General features: G+C 34.7%; 1 protein-coding gene across 1 annotated transcript in view; it reads right to left on the bottom strand.

The window, feature by feature from the left end:
- Positions 1 to 209: 209 nt before the first annotated feature.
- Ddx10 (DEAD-box helicase 10) overlaps positions 210 to 19,647 on the bottom strand; it is a 265,520-nt gene continuing 246,082 nt past the window's right edge. The window contains exon 19 of the mRNA XM_071616682.1: positions 210 to 1,174. Within this exon, the coding sequence (XP_071472783.1) occupies positions 997 to 1,174 (178 nt within the window). The 3' untranslated portion in view covers positions 210 to 996. The remainder of the gene's footprint in view (positions 1,175 to 19,647) is intronic.

Raw genomic sequence — 19,647 nt, 5'->3', positions numbered from 1 at the left:
TAAGCAAAATGATATCATCTTTGACCAGACTAACTTTTTTTTTTTCTTTTTAGTTTTCGGCAGACACAGCATCTTTGTTTGTATGTGGTGCTAAGGATCGAACCTGGGCCGCACACACGCCAGGCAAGCGCGCTACTGCTTGAGCCACATCCCCAGCCCTGACCAGACTAACTTAATATGAAAAATACACTGCTTCAGCAATTGGCCATGCATTTTATTTTATTTTTGGTACCGGGGACTGAACTTAGGAGCATTCAATCACTGAGCCACGTCCCCAGCTCTATTTATTTAGAAACAGGGTTTCACTGACTTGCTTAGAGCCTTGCTTTTGCTGAGGCTGACTTTGAACTTGTGATCCTCCTGCCTCAGCCTTCCGATTCTCTGCGATTACAGGCGTGTGCCACCATGCCCAGCTGGCCTTGCATTTTAACCTTAAGAACATTAAGTCCCCTTGAGAGAGGGTTTTATATCATTGGACACAATGAAAACATTAATACTTTATTTTATAGGAAATATGTTTATTAATGATCATTTCAATTAAAAAATACTCCTTTTCCAAGGCTGGTGCACCATACTCTATCTCTTTGAAAATACGAAATATACCTTAAAATTAAGAGCCATTTTAAGTTACACTGAGACTTCTGCATAGTGATACAGGAATTTCCAACTATGAAACAAGGCTCCAGAACTTGCCAGTAAAACAAAGGAGCATTTCCAGTGAGAAGGGGCAGGAACCCACCTATAAAATTTAACAGCACACATTGCAAAATGAGACCAAGAAACTAAATATCCCACCCTTACTCTGAATATGTTCTGTAATGGTGCAAAGCATGGCTTGTGAAGGGGCTCAGAGATGTAATTGCTTTTGTCTGAAGAATGTGTCCTTTGGGAATGGGACATATGATATCTACAGGCCCCAAAGTCAACTGTGTTCTAACTTCTTCTCAACGTAATGATGTCCAGAAGTATCAAAGAGCAGACAGGCATGGGAAGTATTTAGCTTTGATTTTTGAGTAGATGTAACACCAGCTCTTCATCCTCTGCTAAAGACAGGCCTGTATCCAAAGGTTCTAAGGTTTCCCACTTGGCCTTCTTTCTATGATGACTTGTTGGTCCCACATCTTCCACTTCACTGTTGTTCCTTTTCTTCATTTCCTGCTTCTTCTTGGTATCACTGGTGGGAACAAATCCAATGATTTACTTTATAAGTAAACTCATTATTATAAAATTAAACATCTGAAATAGGACAGAGTTATCAGTGACAGATAGTTGGTAAAGTGATATTATTTGAGAAGGAAAGAACCACAAAATCAAGACATTTCTATCAAACTTAATATCTTCCCATCAGCAGATGGGGAGAGAAAGCCTGTTGTACACCAGGCACACAAAGAATGCTGTGTATACAACGTGTCACCCATTTCTTACATTAATTATAGAAAGCTCTGAATATGTTATCTACAATTTGAAGACAATGAGAGTTCTCTTAAGTACTTCTGGATGCAATCTGTGCTTGTTCTCCATTTTAAATCACCTTTATTTAAAGTTAGGTAATCCTTTAGTTAGCAATTTGTGGGATAACGGATCAGGATACCAGGGACTGATTCTAATATTAATTGCATTAAGTTGTGGTAAGGAAGTCATAGCTAACAATAGTGCTTGAAATGTTAAATTGCAAGCAACTTAAGACACCAGATAAAATTTTCCCATTTAAAATGTGTATATAGTCTTAAGAAAGCAAATATTACTGCAGTATTCTTCATATACCCAAGACATAGACCATAAAAATAAAGGTTATTTCTGAAAGTGGAGGCAATTGCTTGATACAATAAAAAAGAAAAAGAACTACATCCTTTAGACATTTTGAGATATCATCATGTTCAAGATGATCCAAATGGAAGGGGCAGAGCAAGACATCAGCAGTCAAGAAAGATCTTCTGGATTTCTCTTCCCATAGATACACCAAGTTGAAGAGCTATTCATGCACCAAACTACCAGCACAAGAGCTAAAGAAATCAGTTTCTAACATTTCAAAAGCTTGTTAAAATTAAGACATTTTTTGTAAGCCTCATAGGAACCACAAAACAAAAGTCTGTAACAAACCCAAAATAATAATCAAGGAATCAAAACACACTACTAGAGTAATTCATTTAACCACAAAGTAAGACAAGACAGAAAGAACTACAACAAAACTAGGACACAAGTTAAATAACGTCTGTAGTAAGAACTTACCTATCAATGAATTCTAACAATTTTATTTTCCAATTGAAGATATAGACTGAATGGATTAAAAAAAAAAAAAAAACAAGATCCAACTACATTTTGCTTTTAAGAAACTCACCTCACTTCTAAAGACACACATAAACTAAAAGTGAAAGAATAAAATATTCTATGCAAATAGGAGGCAAAAGAATGCATAGTAGCCATATTAACATAAAATAAAATGGATTTTAAATCAAAATCTGTAAAAAGAGATAAGGAAGGACATTACATAATGATAAAAGAATCAATTCAGCAAGAGGCAATAACAATTTTATATACATGTGCATACAATATTGGAACATCCAAATACATAATGTATTAATAGACCTAAAGAGAGAGTATGTCCTGACACAAAATCAATAATGAAACTGAATTATATTGCACTTGAGGCCAAATGGACCTCACAGTTATCTACAGAACATTCCATCCAATAGCTGCTAAAGACACATTTTTCTCATCAGCACATGGAACATTCTCTAGGTCAGACCATATGATAAACCACAATACAAGTCTCAGGAAACTTTTAAAGATTGAAATATTGAATGTCTTTTACTTTTGAACAACAAATGGAAGGAAGAAATCAAGAAGGAAATTTAAAATTTTCCTAAAAAGAAATGTAAAATGGAAACACAATCTATGACAAAAACAGCAAAACCCAGACTAAAAGGGAAGTTTATAACAATCATTACACTGAAAAACTAGAAAGATCTCAGATACTATCACTGAATTTCAAAGAATCAGAAGATCAAAAATAATCTAAACTCCAAATTAGAAGAAGGAATGAAATAAATAACAGAGCAGAAATAAATGGAGATTAAAACAAAAAGACCAATGAAACAAAGAGCTAGATCTTTAAAAAGATAAAAACAAAGAGAGGGGGCTGGGGCTATAGCTCAGTGGCAGAGCGCTTGCCTAGCTTGTGTGAGGCACTGGGTTTGATCCTTAGCACCATATAAAAGTAAATAAAATAAAGGTATCTGTCCATCTACAACTACAAAAATATTAAAAAATAAAAAAGAAGAAAGAAAGAGAGATAATCCCTTGGTTTTACTAAAAGAGAAGTCTCAAAGATAAAAAGGAGAACATTATAATTAATACCACAGAAATATAAAAGGTCATTAAACAGTTTTATTAACAACCATATACCAACAAATTTGATAACCTAGAAGAAATGGGCATATTCCTGGATATACACACCTTAAGACTAAATCATGAAGAAACAGAAAATTTGAACAGACCACTAATGAGTTAACAAAATTAAATCCTTAATACAAAGCATCCTATGTAGGAGGGGGAAGCCCAGGACTAGATGCTTTCACTGTCGAATTCTACCAATATTTAGAGAAGAACTAATAACAATTCTTCTTAACATATTTCAAAATATAGAAGAGAAAGGGATTGTTCCAAATATATTCTACAAAGCCAACACTACTCTGATACCAAAACCAGATAAGGACACAACATAAAAAGGAAACTATAGACTAACATCCTCTATGAACATAGATGTAAAAATCCTACCAAACAATATCCAACTGCAAATAAAAAAGATTATTCACCATGATCAAATAGAATTCATCCCAGGGATTCAAAGACAGTCCAATACATTCATATATTTACACTGATATATGTTGATTTTTATAGCAAACTAACTGCTTCTTCAAAACATAGTACATAAAGCTGTAGTAATCAAAACAGCATGGCACTGTCATAAAGACAGAGACACAGATCAATGACAAAGAAAAAAGAGGCTAGAAATAAACCTATACATCTATAGTCAACTGATTTTTCAAAAGAGGTGCTAAGAATACACATTGAAGAAAGGATGGTCTTTTTAGTAATGATGTTGGCAAAATTGGATTTTCAAATACAGAAGAAGCAGTTACACCCCTATCTCTCACCAGCTACAAAACTCAACTCAGAATAAAGACTTAAATATAAAACCCGAAAGTATAAAAATACTGCAAGAAACAGGGGGAAATGCTTCAGGACATTGGAATGGTAAGAATTATTTTTTTTGGAAAACATCCCAAAAGCATAGGAAACAAAAGCAAAATAAACAAACAGTATTACATAAAAACCGAAAAGCTTCTCCACAGCAAAGGAAAAACTCAATTCAGTGAGGAGACAACTTAAGGAACAGGAGAAAATATTTGCAATGCATACATCTGACAAAGTGTTGTCCAGAATATGTGGAATTCCAAAAACTCAACAGCAAAAGCAAACCAAAACAGACCAAATAATCTGATTAAAAAGAGGGCAAGAGATCTAAACAGACATTTCTCACAAGAAAATATAAAAAAGAACCAATGAGTATATGAAAAAATATTCAACATCCTTAATCATTAGGATAATGAAAATCAAAACCACAATGAGCTATCACATCTAATCCAAAAAGACTAAGGATAATAATTGCTGGAAAGAATGTGGAGAAAAGGGAACTTTTGGACACTGTAGGTGGGAATATAAATTAGTACAGCCATTATAGAAAACGGTATGGAGGTTTCTCAAAAAAATTAAACACAGAACTATCATTTGATTCAGCAATTCCACTCCTGAGCATATATATAAAAGAAATGAAATCAGCACATCAAATAGATTTTTGTGCTCCCATGTGCAGAGCAGCACTTTTCACAAAAATCAATAAATAAAACTTGATGAATGGATAAAGAAAATGTGGTACATATATAAAACAGAATGCTATTCAGCCTTTAAAAAAAGAATGAAATTCTATCATATGCAACAACATGGACAAAATGGAATAAGCCAGGCACAGGATGACAAATATTTCATGATCTCACTTATCTGAAATCTAAAAAAGGTGATCTCATAAAAGTTGAGAGTAGAATGTTGGTTACCAGAGACCAGGAAAATTGGGGGAGGGGGCGAGGAAATGCTGATTTATAGAGACTAAGTCAGTTAGATAACAGCAAAAAACTCTGGGGTACTATAATCACACTGCACGATAGGTAACAATTATGTCCCGTATGTGTCAAAAAGCTAAAAGAAAGGATTTTGACAGTTCACCACAAAGAAACAGTGTTTGAGGAGGTAAATATGTGACCTGATTAAAACATTATGTAAAATATACATGTACTGAATATTATGTAGTATTTCATTATATTCCAACTTTTATGTTTCTGCGTAGCAGTTAAAAAGAAAAAAATGACCCAATTATTGGATACAATATTAAAACAAAATAACCCAACTCATAGCAACAGTAGCATTATAAAGGGTAGAAAGTGAAAATTTTGTTAGGCAGAAAGTCTGTATTAAGGGCTTTCTAATGGTCTGGCATGGTGCTACATGCTTTACATAGATGACATTATTTATCTTCATGAAAACCCTGGGTGTAGGGAACATGAGCTTCATTCTACAACGAAGGTAAGAGAAATTAATGACTGGACCCAGATTATACACATGGGACTCAACCCCAGCTCTGAATGATTGAATCCAGACCCAACATGAGCAGGTTTTTGAAAATTATTATACTTGTCTCACTTCAGTCAACACTTGGATGACAGTAACTGAAAGAATTAGCTATGGAAACAGCATTGGTCTGGCATCAACACAAGTCAGATTTCAGACAATCAACTAACATTTCTGAGCCTGTTTTCTTTCTAAATATGCAGATTACAAAAAATTTACTTAGAATTATCGTAAAATGAAAACATATAAATGAGCTCAGGCAGTAATGCTTAATATAGGTTAGTTTACATTCTGTTTATAAACTACTCACTTTGAAATTCTCACATTGTACATAATATCAGCAAAAAGTCAAAGAATTATTATATTCCAACTATATGTATTTAAAAAGAGAACTTCTAAAATTCTGATGGATTCTATTATCTTTTAAGAAGAAAGCTTCAATATCAAAGTGAATATGCCCTATCAGCATGTCAATTTATGACCAGCTTGAAGCAAAACTAAATGATTCCTCCATTTACCTCCCAGAAGTGCCCAATGGTCTGACTCAGCCATTGTCTTTCACCACTGGAGGACAGACAGACTAGACCACATCATGAGGTTATTTAAAACACAAATAAATACCTTTTAAAAGGGAGCCTGAAGAGAAGAATATGAAAGAGTTCTCCATTGATGACAATTCAGTCAGCAAATAATTAAAATAAGTCTTGGTAAAAAGATGCCTTTAAAAAAATGTACTGGGTCCTAATCTGCTTATGAATATGGCCAGTACTGTACCAATTACACTGGGCTATAGTGCCATGTTTTATTTGGTGCAAGATAATACTGATTTTTGCCCTGTAAATAAAGTGCATCTGAGAGTAGCTCATCAGAAGAGCCGTAATCAGTGGGCTCTACTAGTGCATCTTTTGTTAATGTGGGCATACACATTATATTCCCTGCAGGAAATAGGTGGTTCAGATACTAAAGGAAGATGGGAAATTAATGTAACCCCAATTTTTTCACAATTAGCAGATCTGCTACTTTGTGGATCAGTTCAAATTCTAGAAAAGCATTTTATACTACTTTCTATATTGCAAATAAGTGGTAATCTTATAACAAATTAATTATCCAACAATAGTATAGGAATTCTATAGGTAATTCACCAAAAAAGGGATAATGTAATGGACCTAGAAAATAGCAAGCAGAAAGTCACTATCTGACCTTTTCAAAAAGGCCTCTTTCAAATGGTCTGGCACTAGAGGCCTCCATTTTATTCACATTTGCTGAATTAGGCAGAGGAAGCACCAAAGTGAAAGAATTCAGAGTGACTCATCTTTCAATAATCCAAATCACAAAGAGATTTCATTAGTAATCATATAACAAAGTATAAAGAAAAACATCATGTAATACATAATCTGAACTGATGACAGGGAAATTCAACGATTTTCAAATTTTAGTGAAAACAGGTATACAAAAGCTTGTCAGGATACTCAAAGCAAATATCTGAGCCAATTATTCATTGCTAATAACTAAAGAAAAAAGAAAGCATTCGGATGTGAATTCAATTTTAAAATCTTAACATATTAAGAACTGATTTTTAAATGGAATATAACTTTCTTATTTTCTAAATTCTCTGAACCCCAAACCGAGAAACTGAACTGATTTTCTCAGTAGTTTTGATTCCCTGATTTCAACATTTAAATTTTTTCAGGTACTTAGTTACCTTACACCCCCTATCCCCGGCCCCCACTGCCCCCAGAATGTCATCTGTGTTAAGTTCATGAGCAAGAAAAGACAGGAAGGAAAGCCTAGAGTCAGTGTTCTTGTGGTAGCATTCCCAGTACCCAGCTGTGATTATGGGTCTTCCTTTGCTCTTCAAGATCCATTCTCCAATTCCACATCTAATTAAAAGGGATCTCTTTCCTCTGAATTCATGTGGCTTTAATTGTTTATTAGTCATTTTGCACCATCCATTCTACTTTCTGATACTAATGTGATTTTCTCATTTTTCGCATATAACGAAAGTTATCAGCACCTTCTGAAAATTTTAAAGTCGGCATGCCCAACAATTTCTCTTCTGGGAATTTTTCCCAAGGAAATGATAACTAGGGGTATGTTAAAAATGTAGTAACAAGGAGATTTAAGAAAAAGCCATTTTTAATTTCAAAAAGTTAGAAATACCCAAGTCCAACCATAAATAATTAATTGAAATGGTTATAAAATTATAAATAAGATACCATGCAGCTAATAAAGTTTGCAGTATTTTTTTTTCCTGGACACTGAAAAAAAAGCTATAAAAACAATAAAAAATAGGAATCCATCCATATATATATTTTAAAAAGTTTCTCTCTATATACATATATATTTGTAGAGAAAAGGACTTGTTCTTTTTGCTAATATGTTTTGATTTTTTTTTCTGTAATCATTCTGCATTACTCTATGCAATAAAAAGGGAAAAAATTAAATTTGAAGTTCCAGGTAGGCAGGTAAATGTTAATTCTTTCTAATTCCACAAAAGCTCAGAGGGATACAGAAAAGGTGTGCTACATAGTCCTTTCCTGTTGATGATCCAATCTCCAACTTAAACAATCTTTAATTCATAGAACTACGGAGGAAAGGTGAGACTTGTTATGTAAGGATAGATGGGTCATGGGTTATTTTCAGTATTTAACAACAAATCAAAACTGCAATTGTGTGCCACAGACTAAGTTGTGGGATTTCTTTGCTTTTTGATAAAATCATTCCAACTGAACTTTGTGAATGCTTGACATAGCTGATGTTCAACTGGAAATTATATCTTTGTTGAAATAAACATAAAACATTAAGTATTAATTTTCTTAAAAGGCAAAAAATTTTTCAAAATATATGGGACTACCCACATTGCAAACAAATTTCTCTGTGATGATGAAAAGGTTGGAAGTCCCTGTTCTAGACTTGAGAGCTCTGCTCCATAATCACATGCAGAAACTTATGGGAGTTGTTGACAGTTTTCAGCTTCATATATTAGGCTTCTTAGGATGCCATTCAATAATAGAGTCTATGCACACTTGCCCAAGGAAAAAAATTTAAGAACTGTTTTTCTACATAAATATTGTTGAAATACCATTTATTAAACCTTCATGTCTCCTATGTAACATTTCTCACTTTCCAGCCAATTTTATGTATGCTTACAAAAAGTAGCACTTACAAAGGTACAGCTTGGTTTTTGTAATTTCTTCATTAAAATTTCAGTGACTGCCTAGAAAATTTATTTAGAATAATGTTAAGAAGTTTTATGATTTAGTATATGCTTGTCCCTATAACCTACCCTGTATTTTGCCCCCTTAATACTCCTTCTGTTTCAGGAGGCTACTTTTTATTCTCAGAACATGTTCTATGTTCTCAATTTCTTTTGTTTCCAGTTGAAATTTTCTTTTCTGTTTCCAACTATCTAAATCTTTACCATTCTTCAAAACCCACTCAAATTTTGGCAAAGACCCATGGTAAATTCATTTTTATTATCACACACACACACACACACACACACGAAATAGTGATTGCCAGGTATTCAGAGGGACATACAAACAAATGGAGTATAGGGCAATGATACTATAATGGTGGATGAACGTCATTATATATTTTTCCAAAACCAGAGACTATACAACACAGAGTGAACCCTAATGTAAACTACAGTCATCATTTGGGGTCATCTTGGTTTCACTTTCCTGTTCTCATGAGCCTCGTGCTAGCATACTTCTTTCTAATGAGGTGCATCATGCAACATAACAGCAGTTTCTCATGTTCAACACCTTTTATGTAACAAGTACCATAGGCAGACAGGCACATGGGTGGAAGGATGATCAGATGCTGAGAGGCTCCTCTGGCAGGAATGCATATAACTATGTTTATAATTATGCTATTAGGATACATACTTAAATCTTAATGATTGTTCAAGTAATTCATGAATATTAGTATGAATCATTCTTTCTTTACTTAAAAAGAAAGTTTTCAGTAACTCTTCAGATCTCACCTCAGGGTGGGTTTTCTTAACTAACTCATCTAAAGAGAATTCACAAGTCCTCCTTCATCACAGTCACTGCTTTCAAGGCCCTATCACCCACCATCTTTTCTCTACTTTCTGTTTACTTCTTTATGGTCTGTCTCCTTCCCTGCAGGGTAAGCTGTATGAGAGCTAAGATCCAGTCTCTCTTCTTTTGGCTCTTTTCCTGGTATACAGTAAACTTTCAGTTAACTGAATGCCTACATAATGGGAGTGTTGAGGAACAAATAGGTAAGGGCATCCCCCATACTGTGGTAATATGCACTTTCTATCATATCTTGAATAAGATATATTACCTAAGATTATTTTTATTATATAATTCATTTCAACTTAGGCTGTAGGATATTTTTGCAGACTGTTTTGAATATGCCAAGTATTTTGTGTACCAAGGGCTTAATGAATGACTTTAATGAGGAAGATATTGAAGCTATATACTGCAGAGACCATTAAATTTTATTTGTATCAATGTATAATACTCATGTAAAAACTCCTACCAGTTTCACTATTAAAATGATTACTATATATTAATGACCTTATTATGTACCAGACTTGACTCTCTTTTCACTCTTACTAGGTCTTTATAATAATGTGGTAATTAAGAATTATTTTCATTTGACTGACTCAGAAAACTGAATGAGAGATTAAGCAACTTATCTAGGGTCCAGAACTTGTAAAGGAAATTCAGATTCAAATTCAAGTCTTTCTGGCTCCGAACATCACAATTTCCTATACAAGGCCAAATAGCCTATTTTTTTTTCTAACACAGACTTAATTTCACAAAACTCCCTACTTTGCTTCATATTACAAAGTTTATAATAATAGAGCATATAGATCAATATTCCAAACCTACACACAGTGACACATATGAGCAAGACATTCAGTAGACTACTGAGTCACAGAACCTCATGTAATTCACATCATGCACCTGACAGAGTAACTGCTTTTGTAACACAGATGCTTCTGAGATCATATTGCCAGGACCAGATATAGTTTAAATACCTATGTATTGACAAAGAAAGGTAAAAGGAGAAAGATTGACCCCCTGATGTATTTTTCATGCAGAAGAAAATCCTAGGTCTTACTAAATTTTTTAAAATGCTTCTTCGCTGGTTCTTAGTAAGCTTTAGCCAACAGACTTAAAGATGCTGGAAAGGGTAAGGTGAGTGACATAACAAGAACAAAATGCTCACTGGTACCTGCCATGAATAGGAAGACCACCCACTGTTAAACAGCATACTTTAAATAAATGATGTGTGAATTCAATTAAAAAAAAAAACAGATCAAAATGTCCTCTGTAACCTGGGAACTACATTCCCTGGCTACAAGAATGCTGCAGTCAGAATCACTACATCAGGTCTTAAAAATGTTCTAGATGCTAATTTCACAATAGCCAAACAATAGGACTAGCTTAGGTGTCCACTGATAGATGAATGGATAAAGAAAATGTGGTACACATACACAATGGAGTTTTATTTAGTCATAGAAGAATGAAATTATGTCATATGCAGGAAAATGGATGGAACTGGTGAGCATTGTATTAAGTGAAATAAGCCAAACTCAGAAAATCAAGGGTCATATGTTTTCTCTCATGTGGAAACTAGAGAAGAAAAAGGAAAAGAAATGTGGGGAAGGATTCATGAAAACGGAAGGGAGATCAGTAGAGGAAAGGGACTGCAGGGAGGTTGGAAGGGAAGAAAAGGGGAATATACTGAAGAATGATACTGGCCAAATTATATTGTTATATTGTGTGCATGAACAAATATGTAACAACAAATCCCACCATTATGTACAATTATAAATGTGCCAACAAAAATATAGGAAAAAATAATGTTTCAAGCGCTATGTGATATGACTGTGGCTAGGGCACTACAAAAGAGGAAAGATCTGCTGAGAAAATTTGTCAACTTCTTTCTGGAATGCTTTAGACAAATATAGTGCAGTGAACACTAAACTTGCAAAGACACTAGGACAAGTAGTTCCAAAAACTTGGTTATAAAATGGCAACTGAAATCATGGGGGATTCTGTAAGTTTGATTCTGGAAGAGACTGCAGCCATAGAGTACCATGGTGCCTGTGTTACAGCTCCTAACTTGGTTAGGGATTTGAGAGTTGGAATATGTTACATCATAAATTGAGGATAAACATCATTATATAACCTATTCAAAAATCTAACAAAAGCACAGATAGGGGGCTTCTAAAAGAAAGCACACTTTCTTTAATGTATGTACAGTTTTTTGAGCTATTGATTTTTCCTTTTCTCTTCCTTTTGAAATGCAAAGGGAAGAGATCAGGTGAAAATGCAGACTGATAGAGCAGGATGAGGGTGGGTGTCTGGAGGTGGAGAAATAGCAAATATTCACGTACAGGGAAACTCCTGGGTGTCCTTTTACAAAATGCTGCAATATTGGCTGTGCAAAGCCACTGTATGGGCAAAAGTTCAGCACCCCAGTGCCCCATGAGAGCTTCTATTTATATAAAACTCTCCTTGTATTCATATCAAATGTAGCTTGGACTTTTCCTATGTAATTTTCAGCTAGTAATAAGTGAGCTTGTGATCATTTAAACTCAGTCTTGGAAATCTTCATAGGCATCCATAAGTATTGCTTTGGTATTCAACTATGGTGTGCCAAAGACTTTTTCCCTAACAAATTTTAAATTACAAGGCCATGGCAACAGTCCTAATGAAGATTAATTACTGCAGTACATTCCATAAAATCTGCTCAGTTTCCTTCTGATGGCATATACAATAGTACTGAGAATGTATCACATTTTGAATATCTCTTCTAGTAGCTCAGAACTAAAAACAGATTTATAAAACCAGTTTGATCTAAGAAAAGATTGATTGGCTCAGAGTTCATTATAAACATAACTGCAAGAGGAAGAAAAAGTGTTTTCTTAGACCAGAATTCTAATAACCAGAAAAGGCTGTTGGTAGTAAGAAGGCAGAAAATGGCATATCTCACCACTATTCCTCAGATACATTTCCTTCTATAAAATGTATACTTAAACCTATTTGAAAATTGGATGAAAAATAAGACCCCCTTTTCCAGATGCATGCATGCCACACCTCATATTTACACACAATTTCAAGATATTCAAGATTCCCCTAAAGCTTATCAGATGAGTCCAGGTTCAGAACCAGTGCTCTAGCAATTTGGGAGATATAATAAAAAATTTAAAAATCATCCAAGTTGGGTTTAGGCCTCACATTTTGTTACATTACTAATACACATGTAGAACATTTTGTGCTCCCCAGAAACACATAAGCTTTTCTCTTAACTACTTTCACTGATTAGTTTTCAATATTCAAGATGATCACCTATCCAAGCATATCCCCCATGTTTTAGCTATCCGGCAAAATTAAGTTTTACAGTTTAGTCTTATTCTTCACTAGCCCTTCAAAGAGAAAATTCAGTCTTTACCAAGTTTCTCATTAAAGAATTACTCACAATGGCAATAAATAAGTAAATATATAAAAACCAAGCAAAAAGAACCAAAAACCTAAGATGAATACAATCTAAAATTCTGAAAGGGAAGGCTGATAAGGAAATTATGGTATAACTAAGTGACAGAACATATATTATGCAAACATCAGACATGAATACCTCTACATGTGAAAAGCAATGTGAAACAAAAGAGTCATTCTCAATGATCTTAATGTGAACAAACCTGCCATGCATCAGGATTAGGGTCACAGGCAAGAGAACACTATTTTTAGCAAGATGCTTTGCTTTGGCCTCATGGTGTCCTCATGGCCATAAGGCAGTCCTGATACTTCTGAAAAATGACAAACTCACAACTCAGTGTCACTGACACTTATACAATGGGTGAATCAATGACACAGTAGAAAGCACAGGGCAAAAAAGACTATAAACAAAATCAAGAGTATAGTTTCCTAAACCCCACATTTCTCATACTAGATCCTTACTATTCCAATCCTCACCCCAGAAAATTACACCCTCCTTCCTCACTGTCCCAAAACAAATCATGTTGTCCTTTCCTATCCCTATTCTAATAATCAGCCTTAGAAGTTTCCCTAAATATTCTTGTTTCCAAATGTTTCACAGATAAGTAGAGATGATTGGGATTTTTCTCTTGAAAGCTGTTAGGCATACTGGAATGATGTTAAACCTCCTGAAGTTACAAAGACTAAAAGGAAAGAAATGGGCTAAGGGTGTAGCTCAGTTGTAGAGTTGTAGCTTAGCATATGCCAGACCATAGCTTCAATCCCCAACATGGGTGAAGGTTGTGGTGGGGAATGGCAGGCACAGAATGAATTCATTACATCATTTAAGCTGAACTCACTTTTTTCTATATCTATCATTCACAAGTCTATCAATCAAGACGTTCAAGTTGAAACCACAGTTAATAATGTTTTTAAAACATGTATAATCAGACTACATGAGAGAAAGCTCTTTAATAGAGAATCATCCTCTCTCTCTCTATATATATATATCACAAGTAATTTCACTAGATTTATATAAAATAGCATGCTACACCCATCCTGCCCCAATCAAAAGAAGTTTGGTTATGGTTTCTGTACATTTTCCTTCTCCAGGAATTCATTTTTGAATCATATACATTTATTTTCCAAGTGAAAAATCTCCCATATATTATGAGGCTGACTGAAAAGTCTTGAAAGAAGAGCTGCTAGGCAAAACTCACTGAAGAGATATCATAGAACTCAATACTAGGACAAACTACAGAGATTCAAGTAGCTCATGTAACAGATAATTTATAAAGATAGGCAAGTTCATTCAAAATCCAAACTAGTATAGAATAGATATTTTGAAAACAAAAATAAAAACTTCAAATTAAAAAAAGACAAAACACCTTGATCAATCTATTGTTTAAGAACCATGTAAGAGGTAAGATAGCTAATTATATCAGAAGTGGATGGGTTTACTCTTTATAGGAAGATGTATTAATCCATATAGATGTATCTCCATAGAAATTATGTGTAAACTATGACAGATTCGGTACCAGTTACAGCTGTAACTGGCCTTGGGCAACTTAGAACAATCTACTAAACACCATAGGACACAACAGTTTGTTTTAAAGGAACCTACCTTAGTCAGAGGCTACAGTTTGCAAAGCAAAGACTGATACAAGGTAGTAAGAATCTAACCACCACTTTTTTCTTTGTTTGAAAAAGGTTATGATTATAAATATTAAAAACTCAATTTGACTGGATAATGAATATATGGAATATCCAGCTGCTTCCTTTTCATCATATTCAATACTTTGCAAAAATTTACATCATTAGCAATTCACATAAAGATGGCCATAAACAAAATATGATGAATGGTACTAGACATACAAAATTAATCTTATATTACATGCTTACAGCCAAATCTTTTAGCTTGTGAGGCAGAGCTAAAAGGAACAATCTTACTGAAAGAAGAGATTAATTGGAACATGGTTAAAGATACTCTTCTCTCACTTCAAAGGCTATACCATTGCTCCCTTGGTTGGTTAAGACTTAACTCACTTCAGGTTTAGCTTAGACATGGGTCCCTGCAGGAAGCTCTTCCTGGGCTCTTCCACCAGACCAAGGTGAGGCCTATCATTTATGTGCTTCCCACAGTCATTCTCTACATAAACCCTCTCCACTGCTTTCACAGGCACATAAAGCACAGCACTAGTCCATCCCAACGTTTTGTAATTGTGTACTTAACTCTCTGTAATTGCCACTGAAAGAAAAACTATGAAAGCAAGAAAGGTACTTGTTTAGTCTTTTAGCTCTGTACCTGCACTCAGTATGCCTAGCACACTTCAGGCCTCAAAATATTCTTATTTGAAAGAATGTATGGAGAAATATGATAACCAAAGAAACAGATCAGGTAAGTATTTTTAATTCTTAAGTAGAATATGGTTTAAATTATGCAGAAGATTCTTATTACATTTCTTCGCACTACAGTTAGAATCTTTTAAAAATATCATTTTGTTGTTGTTGTTGTTGTTAAAACAGTGAAGCCGCATTATATGGACTATCTGAAATGAATAATCACTTATGAGCGCAAGGGCAACTGCAACAGTTGAAGTCTTCTTTCCCCTAAGATACACAACTCTCCTAAAATATATTGGAAAAAAGAACATACAATTCTGCATAGGTCTCAGCAGACCAGTGGATTGTTTGATGTTATAAAAGTCCACTAAAACAAGGAACTACATTTCATATCAAATTGTTTTGTCTCTATTTTAATAACAATAATAACAAATCCTAACATCTTTTATGAAATTCACCATACTAATTCCATAGTTCCAAAGCAGAATCGAGAGGTCAAAGCCAGAAAAAAAAAAAAAAAAAGTCTGGACTAAATTTTAAGATACCCCTCCTCCCCCCCCCCCTTTCAAAAAAAGAAGAAAGAAATCAGAGAACAAAGCAAGCTCTTCTTTCTATACCTGTTGTCAAAAGAAGCACACCAAAGCCTCAGATGAAATTCAGATACCTGAATTTAGTACAGGTCCCAACTCCTCCTGTACTAAGGGTAGATTACCAGCCTTCCCAGTTCATAATTCTGTTTTTGAGGACAAATAGATTCATGGCAACTTTCATATATCTCCTTAAAAGGAACTCAAGGTCATTATTTTCCTATTTGCTGGGACCACATATTAAGCAAAGGTTTCTTTTTAGTCATACTAACTTAAATCTCAAAAATCGAAATCCCTTTGGAATCTTAGTGCTAGAGACAGAAATTTTGATAATTCCACAGAGGGCTGAGGGTATTTTAAATTCTACTACAGATGTGCACTGAGCTGAGAAGGAAGGTAGAAATACGAACTTTTAAAAATCCTGTCAGACCTCCCTAAGGAGGAATTATGACCCCAGATTCAGCCATTCTCCACTAAATCTGGCTCTCCATTGCCTATTTCCTACTGACAAAGTATCTCTCCATGTAGAGACAAAAGTGCCACTCATGCTGAATATTTATGAGTGTCAGCAAAGTGAGGGAAAAAGAAATTCCAGAGGAAATTTGAATGAAACTACTTCATGCTGGCATTTTCTAATTGTTGTGTCTAGTCTCATAAGAATGAACTCATCTCTGAAAACACCAAGTTTATATACAGAGAATAACCTCCTGGGAGAACAATGATGACCAAGGCAGAAGCATGAGCTGCTGAAACAATTACTGAGTGGAAGCTAGAAAGAGCAAAGCAAATAAGCCTGTGAAAATGTTATGAAGCTCCTCTAAAGATGACATCACAAAAATCTTAGCACACCATCCCTTTTTTTTGAGAAGCAAAGAAAAAGAAGAGGTAGTCAACTGAAACAACACTGGAAAATTGTACTCATGTTATTATTGTAAATTGCAGTTGCAGCAGCAATTATTACTGTCAAAATTCTATAGTGTAGGGTCTGGGATTGAAGCTCAGTAGTAGAGTGTTTGCCTAGCATGTGTGAGCCACTGGGTTCAATTCTCAGCACTGCATATGAATAAATAAATAAAATAAAGGTCTATCAACAACTAATTTTTTTAAAAATTCTACAGTATATAGCCTTGTAAATACTTTTTCTTCATCCAAAACAATTTTTGTTTTTTGTTTACATACATTTTAATTCATTGCCAATGAGGTAATTTAAAGAAAAAGGAAGAGCTGAGTATAGTGGCCATATTCCAGTGGCTCAGGAGGCTGAGGCAGGATTGCAAGTTCAAAACCAGCCTCAACAATTTAGTGAAACTCTATGCAAATCAGCAAGACTCTGTCTCAAAAATAAAAAGGGTATGTGGCTCAGTGATTTAGTACCCCCGAGTTCAATCCCTGATACCAAAAAAGGGGGGAAGGGGGATGAATATCAGCGTATGAAAAGAAACTGTACATGTAGACCACTACTTGTAGCTTACCATAAATCCTGCCTTCTAGTGTTGGAATGACAAACAGGTTTTATCTTTTGTACCAGTTCCACCTGACTGATAGAAGCTGTGCTGAGGAGGACTACTTGCACTAAAATCTAGTCTCCTAGTTCTCAACTGTGGGCAATTTTGCTTCCCCAAAGTATGCCTGGTGATGTCTAAAGACATTTTTAGTTATCTGAACCAGGGGATGGGGAGAGGGAATCTGGTACTGTCAGTGGCCAGGGACAATACTAAATAGCCTATAGCCTCCCCTTTCCCTAAATATAGTATTTTCTGGACCAGAATGTCAATAATCCTAAAGGCAATATTATAGTTTGGATCTGGACTATCCCCTAAAAGTTCCTGTGTTGAAGGTTCTGTCCCAAATTTAGCATGTTCCGAGGTCAGGCCTTGTGGGAGTGACTAGATCATAAGGGTTCTGACCTCATCACTGGATTAATCCACTGATGGACTAAGAGTTTAATAGGCTATTAGGAGGTGGTGGAAACTTTAGGAACTAGGGCCTAGTTGATAGAAGTAGGTAATTGGAGGCATGCTCTTAAAGCATATAATTTGTCCACAGCCCCTTCCTCTCTGTTTTCTGGTCAACATGAGGTGAGCAGCTTTTCTCTTCCATGATGTATTGCTTCTCCATAGGCCTAAAAGCAATCAGGGCCAGAGACCATGGATTAAAATCTCTGAAACCCGTGAGGCAAATCTTTCTTCCTCATAAATTGTTTAACTCAGATATTTTATCACAGCAATGTAACTGCTTAACACAGTGGAAAACCATGGCTTAGTCAAATCTACCCTCTAGTTTGTAAATGGATCCAGGTCTTCAGTCAAATAAATAAATTTGTCTTTAGGCAGTTTTCCTTACCTACCTCTCCTAAAGTTGGAGAAACCCAGGATAATCTGATTGTGGTAGTAAAACTAAGAAATCAATTTCATTTATGCAAATCACACAAATCTCTCCCTAATTTTTACGGTGATCATGGACATAAATTATTTCATCCCCTGAAGCTTTGGTTTCTTCATTTGTAGGAAGAGGGAACTGAACTAGATAAACTGTGCTCATACATAAAAAGTATTGAATATACTTAAGGAATAATACCCTCATGTTAATAATAAAGCCCTGGTTGATATTCTCAAAAAAAGAATGTATCTTTAGCTTGAGACAAGTTGACCAATTTTAATCTTTTACTAGGTGTGCCTTAAACTACAACTGTTTTAATTTTCACATAATGCTTGACTATTTTCCATTTGAATTGTTGTCTTTACAATAAGATGCTTTGGCATCTTTCAGGGTACCCTACCTCCCTGTTTGTCCATTACACTTACCCAACCTTGGCTTTTCCCAACCTGCCAACCATCTGTACTCTGTCCATCATCAAACCATTGGGACCAATTACATAATTATAATTATATATTTTAACCCTATAAGTCTCCAAATATCAATGAATCAATTCAAATATTTCAGGGTCTTCTCTGTACTTGTGATGCTAATACTGAGGATGGAAATAGGGGCTCAATTCTAAGTGTTGATAAAATAAAGATAGAATTTCAAGCTATAAAACATTTTCAGGCTAATTAAGAGGATGCAGCATGTGAAATTATAAGAGAACTAGTTATATTAAGTAGGTATAATAGAGAAGTGTCATTATGATGATAAAAAATGACAAATATGAAATGGAATGTCTGTACAACACAAATGAAGGATGACCCCAGAAACTCTCATAAAAATATTAAAGAAAAAACCTGTTCAAATCACATGCAGGATTGCCAACAACCTGCTTCAAAGATGGGTTCTATCTTTTAAAGGTATATTTGATATGCAAAATATGGCTACAGAACAAATTGTAAGAACCAATTAACATCCCTCCAGAGAGTCAAACAGAAACATCTGGAAGTTAATGGTTTAAAGTCACGCAGTAAGTCAAAACACATGTATTAAAATAGAGAGCCTATAAACCACTCTGAAAGAGGAACAACAACAACAAAACAACAAATATATATATATAAAATAAGGGGTAGTAAAATGGACCATCCAGTTTACCTAGATCTCAGACACATGCAAAAAGGAACTTTCTGAAGCTACATATGTGT

Source organism: Marmota flaviventris, chromosome 9 (assembly GCF_047511675.1).
Source record: "Marmota flaviventris isolate mMarFla1 chromosome 9, mMarFla1.hap1, whole genome shotgun sequence".
Lineage (NCBI taxonomy): Eukaryota > Metazoa > Chordata > Mammalia > Rodentia > Sciuridae > Marmota > Marmota flaviventris.
Note: the sequence above shows the minus strand (reverse complement) of the source record. Positions and strands in the feature narration are given on the sequence as shown.